The 14353-nt window shown below is 54.5% G+C and overlaps 2 protein-coding genes across 8 annotated transcripts in view; both read right to left on the bottom strand.

The window, feature by feature from the left end:
* Positions 1-10570, bottom strand: part of IL17D (interleukin 17D) — a 31692-nt gene extending 21122 nt beyond the window's left edge. For 2 of the 4 annotated variants that reach the window (XR_012511591.1, XM_074377894.1), the window contains exons 1-3: positions 7538-7565; positions 4248-4735; positions 3437-3732 (exon numbers count right to left, since the gene is read on the bottom strand). Coding sequence is in view for 3 of the 4 variants with exons in the window: in XM_074377894.1 (XP_074233995.1) it covers positions 3437-3732; positions 4248-4735; positions 7538-7550 (797 nt within the window). In the remaining variant the exon portion in view is untranslated. Of the gene's footprint in view, positions 1-3436; positions 3733-4247; positions 4736-5909; positions 5929-7537; positions 7566-10103 lie in introns of those variants that run through there. The other 2 variants (XM_074377895.1, XM_074377896.1) reach the window with 2 other exon arrangements.
* Positions 10571-10710: 140 nt separating this feature from the next.
* Positions 10711-14353, bottom strand: part of IFT88 (intraflagellar transport 88) — a 57270-nt gene continuing 53627 nt past the window's right edge. For 2 of the 4 annotated variants that reach the window (XM_074377887.1, XM_074377888.1), the window contains one exon: positions 10711-11407. In XM_074377887.1, the coding sequence (XP_074233988.1) occupies positions 11067-11407 (341 nt within the window). In that variant the 3' untranslated portion in view covers positions 10711-11066. Of the gene's footprint in view, positions 11536-14353 lie in introns of all 4 variants that reach the window. The other 2 variants (XM_074377890.1, XM_074377889.1) reach the window with 2 other exon arrangements.

Raw genomic sequence — 14353 nt, 5'->3', positions numbered from 1 at the left:
GGTTGTGGTATATTTACACAATGGAATACTACTCAGCCATAAAAAATAAAACAATGCCATTTGCAGCAACATGGATGGACCTGGAGGATATTATACTTAGTGAAATACTTCAGACAGAGAAAGATAATTACTCTATGTTATTGTTTATATGTGGAATCTAAAAAATATGATGAATGAATATAACAAAACAAACAGATTCACGGATACAGAGAACAAACTAGTGGTTACCAGCTGAGAGAGGGGAAGGGGGAGGGGCAGGATGGAGGTGGGGATTAAGAGATACAAACTACTAGGTATGAAATAAATAAGTTACAAAGTTACACTATACAGCACAGGGAACACGGCCAGTATTCTACAAAAACTTTAAATGGAGTATAATCTAAAAACACTGAATCACTACATTGTACATCTGAAGTAATACTGTAAATCAACTATACCTCAATAATAATAAAAATCAAAATGTTTTTTAAATATGTAATACGGAGACTTCACAGAAAAAGCAAAAGGCTCAAAGAGTGAAGGGTACATCTTCCCATGCCTGTCCCCAGCCTCCCACCTCCCCGCCTGAGAGGCACCGCGACAGCCATGCCCCAAAGATGCCCAAGGTGTGTTTGCAGGGACACGTCTTAAATGCCATTTAGTCTGCGGACGAGTCACCCACGGCTTCTCTTCCGACGCCCCCGCAGCAGCTCTGTCTGCTCCCCTGTTTTTACGCACTTTCTCAAACTCGATGCCTCGTGGTGGGCCCCGGGCAGTTCCCACGCAGAGCACCCGGACACACAGCCGCGCGGGGCGGCGGGCGGGCTCACACCCGGGTCCTCCCTCAGGGCTGAATCCGCTCACCTCGCCTTCCTCCCCACGCCGCGTCCTCGCGAGCGACAGGCCGCCACCCCGCATCTCACGGAGGCCTGCGTGCGAACCAGTCCACCGGGCGGCGCTGGGTCACGTGACGCCCCTCCCTGGTGACCGCCCCTGGCCCCTCTCCCCTTTTTCTTGCTGGTTTGCTCTTGAGAAAAAAGCCCTTTGTCACATGGGTTGTCAGTATCTTCTCCCAGTTTGCCCTGTTTTTGTTTTGCTTTGTTTTTTTAATTGTGCCAAAAAGAAATGGCACATCATTATGTAATTAATCCATCTCCTCTTTTATGACTTTGGGATTCGTAAGCTACCAACTACACCTTCTTCATTCAAGAGTATAAATATAATTGACCATGTTGTGTGTTTTTGTGGCTTTATTTTTTTACATTAAATCTGAGTCATCTGGAACTTACTTCCATACGGGAGTGAGATGCAATTACGTTTTTCCAGCGCGTCACTCAATCCCAACACTGTCTACTAAAGGGTCCACCTCCCCAGGAGGGACAGTAGGGACGGAGAGCCCCCTCATATTCCGCATTTCTATTTTAAGATATCCCATCCATCCGAAGTGGTCCCTCCTGTGCCTGCCGTCCGTTTCCCCCGCCCCCTTTCTCAGGGGACCTAACACACTTCTGAGTGTGCGTGGTCGCCAGGTGCACAGACCCTTCGACCGCGTCCCCGCCCCGCAGGAAGGTCCCTGCAAGGCCCACCCTGGCCGCCACCCCCTCTAAGGGGCTCCTCGTGTACTGCTTCTAACGCTCACAGTAACCCAGGAGGCGGGAGGCGGGAGGCGGCCCAGGGTCAGGGCGGAGAGGGGCTCCGGGCAAGACCAGGCAGGACCGGCCTCGGCATCCATGCCTGTGGTCCTAGAAGCAGGGGCAGAAGCCGTGGGGCCCGCGCGCTCCGGGGGAGGGGCTCTCGCCAGCCTCTCCACAGATGAGAACGATGCAGCGCCCGTTCCCAGGCCTACACGGCCAAGGCTCCGCGGGCAGGACCCGACGCTGGGCGCGGCTCTGGCCCTGACCTCCCTCAGCCTCGCCCTCCCCGCGGCGCAGGGGTCTTCCCTGGGGAGCAGCGCGGGCAACTCAGCCAACCCGCTCCGTGCAGAGCTCTGGGTGACAACCGCCATCGGGACCCCAGCCCTGTCTCTCCTGAGACCACACTGCCGCCCGCCTGCTCTCACAGGCCCAGGACCGAACTCATGTCCTTCCAAAAGACGTGCTCCTCACTGTCGCTTAAACACCTCAACAACCCACGCCTGACACATGACGGACATGCCCCAAGGAGGTCCTCGCGGGCCGGGCCTCAGCCTGTCCCCCGAGAGGGGTCTGCCACAGCAGCGTGGCTGGGAGGCTCCCCACATCTCCTCACTGCTGTTCAGCACGGCACACAAGGCCGGGCCCTGGGAGGAGGGGGAAGGAAAAGGCAGAGCAGCAGCCCCAGGACGGGCGGACACGCGTGTATGAAGCCAGGGGAGCCCAGGCTGGCTTCAGGCAGTCTCTGCACACCTCGGTGTGGACTGTCACGCCACGTGCATCGTCCCCTCCCGGGAACCATCCTCCACTAGATCCTGTCACCTTCACCTCTTCACACAATATCGCTGGACTCGGCCCCGGTCTCACCGTTTCCTCCGGCCTCCCTGCGTGTGTCCAGTATTCCCCCTCCAGTTCACTCTCCCCACCCCAGGAACGGCTTCCTAAAACATGAGGATTTGAATGGCTTCCTCGATTAAAAAAAACAGCACACTCAAGGATCAACGTCAGCCTTGAAGTGTTGCTACTAAAGCCGAGACCAGCCCTGCGCCCTCTCCGGCCTCCTGTCCTGCCGCCCCCGCCACCCACCCGTGCTTCAGGCTTTCTGTGCCTGCGGCCCCTCTCTTCCTCCCCTTCCCCTGGGCCACCCCCGACCCAGCTCTTTCTCTAGCACCTCTCCCGAGGCGTTGGCACTGAGGGCTCCCATCTTCTCCAGCCAGACTGTGAGCCCCTCGGGGCGGCTACACTCAGCAGCGACGGCGAGGAAGGAGACAGTCACGCGTGTGCTGAGGGCACGCCCCGCCTCCCCCATCTGCACACCCTTTCTTTTGAGATGATCCCTGTACCGACTGTCCAAAGTGCACGACGCCACGTTGGTCCTCCCCCAGCCAAACTATCTCCCCTTAACCTCTCACGTCCTACCACGACCGCCCCGTTTACTCCCCGAGTACCCACCGCCACCACCCCTCCCTTCGACTACAGGCCACAGGGGCTCAGAGGAGGTGCTCCTCGGGGTCCGGGCCCACAGCACCGGGACCATCACAGGCGCCCAGGAAGCGTCTGCAAGGCCCCACATCAGCCCTCGCACAGGCCTCCCGTGCAAAACCCCGTAGCAAAGCGACCACTGGGCTCGGTCCCTGGCGGAGCCCACTTCACCACGTACCTGGCCTAGGACAGGTTCTGGAGAGAAGCCGCTGCGTCTGAAATCACGGAAAGGTGACCGGAGGAGGCAGTTTCCTTCGAGGGCGGCGCGGGGCCTCTGCGGGGACGACCCGCTCCCAGGCCGCCGCCCCGCCGGCGCCCCGCCCCACCTGCCCGCGCCCGCTCACCTGTAGGCCCACGGAGACACGCTGCGCAGGTTGGTGGGCGGCCGGAAGCGGCGGTCGGCGGGCCTGCCCCCGGCCGGGCAGCTGGCGTTGCGCGCCTGCTCGCGCGGGCCCAGCTGCAGCGTGTGGTGGAAGGCGCCGAGCACGCCGGCCGCCAGCCGCCCGTACAGCTGCTCCAGGAGCTCCTCCGGCCGGTCCGCGCAGCCCCGCGCCCGCGCCGGCCGCCGGCCCGCCCTCGGGGCGCCCCCCGCCCGGCCCGGCGACAGCGCCAGCAGGACGCCGGCCACCAGCACCCAGACCTGCGGGACAGGCCGCGCTCAGCGCCGCGCGGAGGAGGGGCCCGCGCCCCGCCCCGCGCCCCCTCCCCGCGCCCCGCCCCCGGGACCCCGCCCGCGCGCCCCCCGCCCCGAGCCTCCAGCGCCCCGACCCCCGACTCCCAGCCCGCGCCCTCGCCCGGAGGATGGGTGCGGACCACGCCGGCCCCCGCGCGCCCTCCCCGCCCGCGCGCCGCCCGCGGGGACCCCGCGGCCCTGCGCCGCGCCGGCCCGCGCGCCCCCCGCCGCCGCCGCCCCGAGCCGGGGTCTGCGCGGGGCGCGGGTGCGCGGTGCGCGTGTGCGTGTGCCGGCCGGGCTGCTGCGCCGCGGGCTGCGAGTGCCTGTGACGGCGCCGCGGGGGCGCCGCAGGGACCCCTCGGCGGCCCCTGCGTGTCCGGGGCGCGCGGGCCGCACGAGGCCGCCGCCGGACCCCGGACGGACGGCGTCTGCACGCGGCGCGCGGGGACAGGAGACGTCGGCTGCTGGGGAAGCGCGCTCACCGGCGGCCCCAGCATCTCCCCGAAGTGCCTCCGGTGGTCGCAGCGGCGCGGACTCGTCCGAACGGAGCGGCGCGGCGCGGCGCTGAGCGGAAGGAGGCGGCCTCGCTTGGAAGGGAAGTCGGACAGGTCCTGGCTCGGGTGGGAAGAGCTTCCCGGCAACTGAAGCGCTCCGGGAGTAGCACGGGCCACCTGGAGAAGAGCCTCTTCTTTACGACGACTTCCTCTCCGAGATGCCGTGGTTCCGAGAAACCTATTGGAGATTTTCAAGTGTTTCCTCCTGGGTGAGGAGAGGCCGCGTCTCCCCTCTGAACACCCGGGAGGCCGTGCGCCCCTCCACCAACTCTCACATCCAAGTACCAAACCTTCTACACAGCTTGTGCTTTTGTGGCCGGAACTGGGCATCACTTGGGCGCTGCAGGGTCGGAGAGTCCTGCTCCGTGATGACGAAATTGTAAGTGCGCGCAGGCATGTGAAATAAGCCTGATACTCTGTAAATAAAGAAAACGCTTAAATGAAGGAATTCTGTTTAAAGGACAGAAAAAAACACGCTCATTTGCTCATTCTATAAATTAATGCTGAATGCTTTTTAGGTGGCAGGCTAATGATTAGGGCCATCTTACAGCAGTCATACTTTGCAAATAAGAACAAAAGATTGACAACAGCTGAAAGGTTTTCCAAAGTGTAGAAAACACTTAACTGGTGTCTCCCTAAATGGTTTGCAGCTGTGGTATCTGCCGTGTAAACCATTGGTTAAACTACATTTCAGTTACGCTGTGTAGAAAACAACACTTCTGTACGCCTTGAATATTCTATAACTGAAGAGTGTAGGAATTTATTTACTGCTAAAAAAGTCCCAGAAATCTCCAATTTAAGCGGTTTAAGCAATTTACAGCTTGGGGAGTAAACGTCTGTTCTGAGGTTGCAGAACTTTTTTTCTAAGTAACAGATAAATTGTTTATGTTCTTTGTTTCCCTTCTGGTAAAATGGGAATAAACATGTCAATATATAAACACATACTTGTTTTTTTTTTTTTTAATTTGGTAAGAGTGTGGGAGTCCTTTAGGAGAGAGACCATCATTACAGAGTTTCATAGGAATTCTCAATACATCCTTTCAAAGGGAAGGGGATACTGTGCCAGACTGTTCATGCTGTTATGTTCCTCAACACCTTCTACTGCCTGGTAACATGGCAACTTCTCTCTCCTCCCTTGTTACTTGGAAATGAAAATACTTACTTTCCAGCAATTTTCATTTTGTGAAAGATCATAAATTACTGAAAATGTTGGCCCATTTAATAGAACAAAACACACCTTTGCGATTAAACAATTGAGAAAATGTCGTATAAACAGGTGCAAAATGTCAATTTATAATAATTACCCTCAAATCTAAACATATTTATGAACATGTGAAATAAACATGTTAATAGTTAAATCCAAAATTAAGTGAGAAAAAGGCAACCAATACTCAAAAATCAACTTCATTGTTTCCTTGGAAACGAATGCCTTTCCAGAAGTCTCCACTCAAGAAGTTGCCATCCCTGTTGTCACAAAAGCTTGGTTTAAGGCCACCTCCACCCCTCCCTCTCACCCCCGGGTGGCTCAGCCGCCCCAGACCAGGCCTAGTGCGACTCAGCACGGCCAGCTGTTGGGGGTCCTGTGCGTACCATCGCTCCAGGGCCAACGTGGGCCTGGCCGCTTCCACACTTAACTTCGTGCATCAGCGATGGGCACGTGGTGCAGACCTCTCCCTCCTGTGAGGATCAGGTTTCCAGCCGCGTCTCTTCATTGTCATCTTCTCGGTCAGCACCTGGCCTCCCACCACCCCATTCATCATTCCAGCACCCTTAACACCTGCGAGAGGACTCTCACTGCCTGGCCTCTAGTGGCTACCTTAACTCCGACTGTCTTTTCTCCCGTTGGGCTCAACTCTGGAAGCATGTGCTTATGCCTCAGAGGTCATCATCACCATGGCCGGCCCCTCCCGAGCATGCAGTTTCCTCCCTGACACAGCACCTCCCCTCCTCACCACGCCTGGAACCCTCTGATCTCATCAAGTCTTCTGATCCCACCTCTTCACCAGCCACCTCCTCGAGTCCCTGTTTCCCTTCTTGTCTGGTGCAGAGTTCACGGTTCAACACCACCACCACAGCCTTGCGAGCACCCTTAGTGCCCCGTTGCATTCACCTGGGATAACCTCAGCTCTGTCGAGTTCATGCAGCTGGGCTGACTGGACTCCGTTCTGATTTATGTCACACGTCTCAGGTTACCGTTCCATCACGCATCCATCACACCTTCCGCGTCACAGGCTTTCCCCAAGATCACTGATTCCCATTTCCTTCCACAAATCTGTCCTCCCCAGCCCCCTTCGCCGTGCTCTGCACACACAGGTGCTCTGGCACTGACGCCGCCAGCCTGCTTGCATCCAACTCCCACGTGTGTCCTGCTGCCTGTCTTGATACGCTTGTCAAGCCCTTTCTCGACCCCAGGTCACACCATCGCCCGCATTTCTCTGTCCACCTTACAGCAGTTGTTCTGAGTTGTCCTCATTCCCTGGCTCCAAAGCCACTTTCCTTTCTCTGCCCAACCCACGCAAACTGGGCGTTTGTCCCCACACTTCATTGCAACCGCTTCTAACAAACTTGAAATGACAGAATTACTATTGCCAGTCAGTTTCCTTCATCTTTTTACATTTGTCTGTCACTGGACGTAGATGATCACTCCCTTATCCCTTGTTCCTCTTCATTCATGTTTGTACAGTGTATCTTTTTCCATCTTTTCCAACCTGTCTGCACCCTTATATTTAAAACGTGTCTCTTGTAACACATGGTTGGGTCTTATTTCTTATCGTGTTGTAATCACCAATGTAGCCTCATTACTCACATAATTGGGTTGAAGTCCCACCATCCTGTTGCTTGTTTTCTATTTTTCCAGCTGTTCCTCATTCCTTTATCTGCCTTTCTTTGAATTAATCAAGTATTTTATTATCATATTTTATCTTTCATTAGCTTTTAAAACAAACTTTTATTTTGGAATAATTTCAGATTTATGGAAAAGTTATGAATAGCACAAAGAACTCTATTTACCCTTCACTCAGGTCAGTAAAAAGGTCAACGTTTTCACACACTTGCTTTATCACTGTGTCTTTTCTGACTACTAGGCTGCAGACATCAGGACCCTCTGTCCCACGTGTCTCATTTCCTAGGAACTAGGGTGTGCACTTACGAAGCCGTGGTGCCATTACCCACGCTAGGGAGCCTCACAGATAGAGGCCACTCACCCCACACACACTCACCAGCTGTCCCCATGGTGCTCCTAGAACACTCTCTCCGGACCAGGATCTGAACCAGGGTCAGGTGTTGCGTTTAATCCGGAGCAGCTCCTCTGACATTCTCTGTCTGAGCTGGACGGTTTTCAACAGTTCAGGCCAGTGATTCTGTAGGACGTTCCTCACTGTCAGGTTAGGGTTAGACGTTTTGGTAGGAACATCCGCTGAGGAACCTTGCGACCACACCGGGAGGAACGCAACTTGGTTTGTCCTGTTATGGTCATGTTAACTTTGGTCCCTGGGCTAGGTGCTGTGCACCAAGTTTCTCCCATGTGAAGTTAGTAAAGCCCTCATGTAATTAATCAATACTTTGCAGGGAAGCACTTTGAGGCTGTGCAAATGCACTGCTCCCGTGAGACTTCCCTCCACTGGCTTTGGATGACTCTTGGCTGAATCAACTACTATTGTGGTGCTTGCACAATGCTGATTTTCTAACTCCATTATTCTACATTTACTTATTAGTTGTTGTATTAGCTTAGAAATTATATATTCTTTTTAACCTTCAGTGCTTACTCGAGACTCCAAAATGTATCCTTGACTCATCAGTCGGCCACCAGCTGACCGGCGTGACCACCTGGCATCAGTCCAGTCTCTGGGTTAGCATTGTTATATACTTTATTCCTACATATGTTAAGCCCCACAAGGCATCATTATTTGACTGACTGATTTTTAAGCCTATAGTGCCCAGTATTCCCAGGCAGTGCCGCACCCAAGCACTGCCAGGCCCACCCCACCAGTCGCCATGACCAGATGAGCCTCGGCGCGTGCGGGGAAGCCTGGCTGTAGACTTGTCTCTGCCACTGTACTTTTATGCACCTTCCTACTGCTTCTTTGATGCTTTGCACACTTTCTGCCTTTTCATACTTCTAGAATAATTTTCTTTTAGAAGTATTTCTAGAATTTCCTCTCTCAAATCTTGTCTGTCTGAAGGCTTTAACCTTAGAGCTTGAAGGATACATTCACTGGAACAGAACTCGAGGTTGGCAGCTTTTCTTTCAGCACTTTAAGGGTGTCATTCGGTGTCTTCTGGCTCCTTAATTTCCATGGAGAAGCCACCCTGAGGTCTTCCTGTCGCCCCTCTGAAGGCAGCGTGCCCCCGTGATGTGGCTGCTGGGAGGGATCTGTCTGCCTTTGGCTCTCACAAGCCGAGCGCCCCGTGCCCGGGCGCCTGCTCTCACTGCTGTCCACGTGGCTTCCTCAGTCTGTGGGCTGTCATCTTCCATCAGTCTGCAGAAATTCTAGACATTCTCTCTTTAAACCCTGCTTTACTCCCATTCTTTCTTCTTTCTGTGGGATTCCTATTATATTTACTTAAACTCTTCACCATGTCCGACATGTCCTACCATCTGCTTTAGTCCTTATTTCTGTGCTTTGACTTTGATATGTTTTAATGATCTGTGCACTAATCCTGACTTCCGCTGTGTCCAGTACATTGTTAAGTCCATCTGATGACCTGACCTCAAATATCGCATCTCCTCTCAGTTCTAGCTCATCTGTTTGGCTCTTGCTCATAGATTCCAACTCTGTTGCAATTCTCCAGCTTTCCACCCGTCTTGTCTGCCTTTCTGCTACTGCGTGTAAGACACTTGTCGTGGTCACTGTGAAGTCCTGGCCCATCAGGCCTGCTATCTGTGTTCTCTAGGTGTCGCTTCTGTTTGTTTTGATCATTGGCCATTTCCCACCTCTTTATTTATCACATCCCACATGTTGTACACACAAGAAACACAAAGGCCTCAAATGACGGCGTTACCAGAGGAAGTTCCTCTTTCTTCTGCCAGTCGCAGAGGACTTGGGACTACTGACCTCAGTGCACCATGGCCTGAGCTGGGTCAGTTTCTATAGGAGTCAGGCCACCTGGCTCACATCTGTCCTTCCAGGCTTTGGCTGAGAGCCTGGCAGCTGTGTCTTGGCCGCGAAGGAGGGCGAGGGGGCCGGCCAGCCCCTGGAGATCTTGAATCTAGAACATGAGCCTGCCTCACGCAGCTTCACAGAACATCAGATGTCCTGAGAGGGGACCAGCTGTATACTCGTGGAATGTCCTTCCTCTAGCAGGGCTTTGTTCCCCAAGAACTGTAAAACTGTGGGAGACGTGACTTTAAGTCTCTGAGGCTTTTGAAGCTTTAAAGCCTCCAGCTCAGTCCCCAGGCTCAAGTACGGCTGCAGAGCTCAGCAGGGCACAAGGCCAGTCAGAGCCCTGAGGCTCTTCCAAGTTTCCAGTTCACGGTGCCCACCCCACCGGGAGCTCTGCAGGTGTCTCCCCTCCCAGGAGAGCCTCTTTCCAATTCTTAGCCTGCTCCAGACCGGCCACTGTCTCCAGAGACGAACGAGCCAGGGTCACCAGCCCACTGGGAAGCGGCGCCTTCCTCTCCGGACTTCTGGTTTGGTCTTGTTAGTCCACAGCTCTCCAGTCGCTTTCAACAGTGACTTACTTGTTGTTTTCCCCTGGTCATCAGAGTGGGAGCGCTGGCCTGCCAGGACCTATGGTGTCCTCCCTGGAACTGGGAGCCTCCCCCCATCCTGAAGCCCCCCTCACCTGCTGCTCTGCCGACTTTTCTGTTGGGTGGTCGGGGAGGGGTCTTCTCTCCCCTCTCCCCCGAGCGATCGCCTTCGATTCATGGTAGTACACACTAGCTGTACTCGGACGGTTCCCAAACCTGCCTCTCAAATGGGAATGCACTCCTGAGGTTCTCATTGCTCGGGGCTGTTGGTGCCACTGGGTTGAAACCGGAAAAACTACGGAAAAGAGCAACAGGGTCATGGTTTGGTATTTTCTCTTACTATGTTTTGTACTGCCTCCAAAACCTAATTGTTTTAATAGCTTTATAACACCCATGAGGCAAGACTTCCCAAGACTCATGGTTTCCAAACTCCAAGTAATTTAGCTTGAATAAAGACTCACAGTGGATATGACCTAGCACGGTATTTTTCAAGCTGCAAACCCGGAAATGAGCATAGTGTTGTCACTACTAACACTTTGTTTTAATGAACTCCTAGAAGATGGCAGCACACACTGCAGGAACAGGAGGGACGTTGTGACACACATGCTCACACGTGTGTGGGTCCAGGTGGTGCCACCAGGCTGATTTTTTACTGTGGGTCAATGTTTTCACAAGGGTTAAGTCAGTCGCTGGCCCAAAATATTAGTTTTACATGTCTTTATTCCATTTAATATAAAACAAAAACTAAACCCACACTCACACAACAGAATATGCTTATTCAAAGTTTTGACTGTGCAAAGTTAACGTTTGGATACTTAATCCAAAGTTTAACATGAGTATTATCTTGTAAGGCAATTTCTTTCCTTTAATAAATAATATATTAAAATATGTATTATTCTGGAAGCAAATCATCTCCTAACTCTTCGTCAGCAAAGTCATCCTCGTCGACTCTCTTTTTGGCTGCAGTTTTCGGTCTTTCTATTTGCGGGCCAAGTGGGTCCACATAGGAGGCATCTAGGTTTCAAAACAGACGTTACGTTAGAGATTTACAGACACTGCTACACAGAAGAGCAGAGCAAGTGTGGAAACAGCCTCATCAGCAAGACTGAACAAGTCGGAGTGAGCAGAAACACTCCCAAGTCACTCCCAACTCTGCGGTGACCTCTCAGGGCCGCCCTCCCCGGACCTCCGGGGCTGGGGGCGGGGCCATTGGGGCGGGGGCGGGGCTGCCGGGGGCGGGGCGGGGCTGTCAGGGGCGGGGCGGGGCTGTCAGGGGCGGGGCGGGGCGGGGCGAGGCACTCGCCCAGCTCTTTGCTGCTGCAGCTCTCGTAGGGCTCCCCCGCGCCCGGCAGGGCGCGGAGCTGGGCGCTGAGTCGCTCCCCTTTGCTGCCGCCGCTGTCTGGAAACAGAAACAAAGACGCCCGCTCAGCTCGCTGTGTTGCGAATCTTAAAGCACACTTACCTGCCCAGAGCCAGGCAGGCAGCTTCAATTGGAAGCCATGTTCCGAGGGATGTAATTCTTGTTTTCTGAAATGTAAAGGAAATCCCTCGCTGGGAACCTACGGTGGTGTCTTTACCCGGATTCTTCCGAGCGTGTGCTGAGACTCGGGCCAACACAGCCCAGAGAAGCAGGCAGCGGCCTGTCCCCTCCCCTCCCCACGGCAGACCCGGGGCGGCACCATCCGCACTTGGAACTCGTGGGGTTTAGCTCTCCCTGTGAAGTGGACTTTCAGGTGACCTGGCTCAACTGTTTCTCTGAACTGATGTTTTGGCACCGAGCTGCTAAAACCTTAAGCCAAAATTATCCATTTACAAGAGTAATGCATTTTTACTTCAAGTGGTTAAAACAAGTTCATTTCATTTTAAGTTAATTTTGTAAAAAACAAACTGAAGTACTTAAAGTCTGGAATGGATATTCAAAATTCTAAACCAAACACTATTGCTTCTCAGTGTAATTTGTATCAAGTGATAACAATACACCATTTACTCAGCACCCCCATTCACACCAACCCCCAGAATAACACCCTGGGGTGACAGAGCCGGGGCATGAGACCGGAGTCAGGAGACCAGACTCACGCCTGTGAATGTGAGTCTGGTGGTAACAGCAGCAGGGACCTTTTTATTACACTAGTCACGTGTATTCTGTGTCACCTCCTTTAAGAAGCAGCAATGGTTCTCCAAGTGTGGTCCCAGGACCACCAGCAGCTGGGACTTTGTCAGAAATAAAAGTCCTGGGCCCGTCACAGACTGACTCAGAAATGCTGGGTCAGGCAGTCTCTCTTAACGAGCCTTCCCAGTGACTGTGATACACGCTGAAATCTGAGGACCCCTCAAGAGGAAGGGTGCTGAGGCTTATGAAGTCAGTTAACAGAGAAGTAAGGCTGCAATGAGCCCAGTCTGGTCCACACAAAAAAAGAACAATTTTCAAGGGCCCTCAAGCATTTTAGAAATAGGTATTTTATATAAACTAATAATTCTGATATATATGTTCCCTGTGGTCCTCTCTCCTAGGCAACACTTTAAAAATCTAGTTGTAGGCACTGCATTTACTTTAACATATTACACTGACACCAGCTCACTTGGATTCATCCCTTTCCCCTGTTTCAGTGGTGGGTCCAGTCCAGAAACACTGGCCAAACCTTTCCATGTTGGACGCACCTGTGCATGGCTGGGCATCCAGGGCAGAGGGGAGGATGGGGGGGCCAGGCTCCCTGTAACACGCAGGTTGTACCGGAGTTCCTGACAGGCAGGACAGATGGTCAGGGCCACAGAGTGGCCGCAGCGGGTGGTGTGTGGGGAGGAGGCCCTGCAAAGGGCGCTCCGGGGAGGCCGCACCAGGCAAACGAGGGAGAGGGCAGGCGATCCCCATGGCGGCCCTAGACCTCAGAGCCAGGTGGGCTGGCCTGTGGCCTATGACAGCTAGAGAGAGCAGGTCCCCGGCACGGAGGCCCCCGGCTCAGCTCTGGTTAGAGAACAGGGCTGCGGGAGGAAGCAGAGGCATCTGGGGTGATGTGACACCCAGGGGTCAGGAGACAGAACAAAAAGGCAAGTGTCAGAAGAGAGATAACCATGCGCTGCTTTAAACCTGCACCAAAAGAACTGGCAGCCAGCCAGCCTGCAGGAGGGCTCCGCCCCAGAGCCTGGACTCTGAGAACAAAGCTCATCTGTGAGCAGAACTGCCCCGTCGGGCTGAACTGGGCTGGACAAGGGCAGGAAATGTGTGCAAAGAGCAGGAGGCCGCCCGAGAGGTGACCTTCCCACAGAGAGGCACCTCCCTGCACTCACTCTCAGACCTGCTGCACTGGGGTCCCTCCACCCCCTGACCAGGGCTGCCAGGCACAGAACGGCAGGGTTAAGGAGTCTGGGGACACCCCGAGGGGCTGGCAGAGCCAGGAGGAGGGTGGGTGGCGGAGGTGTTCCTTGGCCCTCCTGAGGTGGGTGTGGGTGTCCTCGGGGACACTTTCTGGGGTGGATGGCACCCTCCCCTGTGCCCCAGCTCAGCACCAACCTGCCCAGTGGTCCTGAGGGCATCTTGCCAGGAGGGCCTGCGATTCCGAAATAGATTTTCAGGTGCGGCTGTCTGGGGAACTCGAGCAACACTTCACAAGCCTTCGACTGCCAGGGAAAGCCCCGGGCCACTGGGCAGCTGGTGGCTGGGTTTGGGAGTAACTGGTTGGTTCCTCTGAACTTCTGGTTCTTAGAGAGGAGGGGAGGGCCCTTAAGGATGGGAGTCTAGTCCTTGAATTTCAGTAAATAATTGATGCTCCCTGGGGGTACTCAAGACAATTACTCCTTAAGGGGATGATCAATTCAGAAGAGGCAGGCATCACGGGGGTGTTGGTGTCCCCCACCACCTGGGAAGGTTGCCCTGGCACACATGGGACTCAGGCTCAGTGCTGCTCCTACCAACTTCTCAAGCTCTGGGTGATGGCCCCTGGGGCCCAGGGGCCACAGGCCAGGACTGTGGACTCAGCGGGAGCAGCTGGACTGACTCTTGGGGAATCTAGAGGTCTTGCCGGGACCAGATGCCCCGCTGACAGTAACTGAGCTCCCACCTCGGGGACTGCCTCATCCCAGCTGCATCCGCACACACCAGGCAGCTCTCTCAGCAGCATCAGATTGCAAGTCCCTCCAAGCAGACCCTGATTTCCTTGAGGAAACCGTGTCCCATCCGTCCCTGTGTCCCTGGCCCCCAGCACAGGGCGTCTGCACCCAGTGTGCGTCTAGTCAGTGACTGAATGGAAGAAGGCCACCTAAGCCCAGGGGCACACCCGTCTGTGTCGTGATCCTGGATCACAGGCGCAGCAGAGTGAAGGCGGGCCCTGCGTGCACAGCAGCGGTGGGA

The sequence above is a fragment of the Camelus bactrianus genome, chromosome 14, assembly GCF_048773025.1.
Source record: "Camelus bactrianus isolate YW-2024 breed Bactrian camel chromosome 14, ASM4877302v1, whole genome shotgun sequence".
Taxonomy (NCBI): domain Eukaryota; kingdom Metazoa; phylum Chordata; class Mammalia; order Artiodactyla; family Camelidae; genus Camelus; species Camelus bactrianus.
The sequence above is the reverse complement of the archived record's forward strand: the minus strand, read 5'-3'. Positions and strand labels throughout refer to the sequence as shown.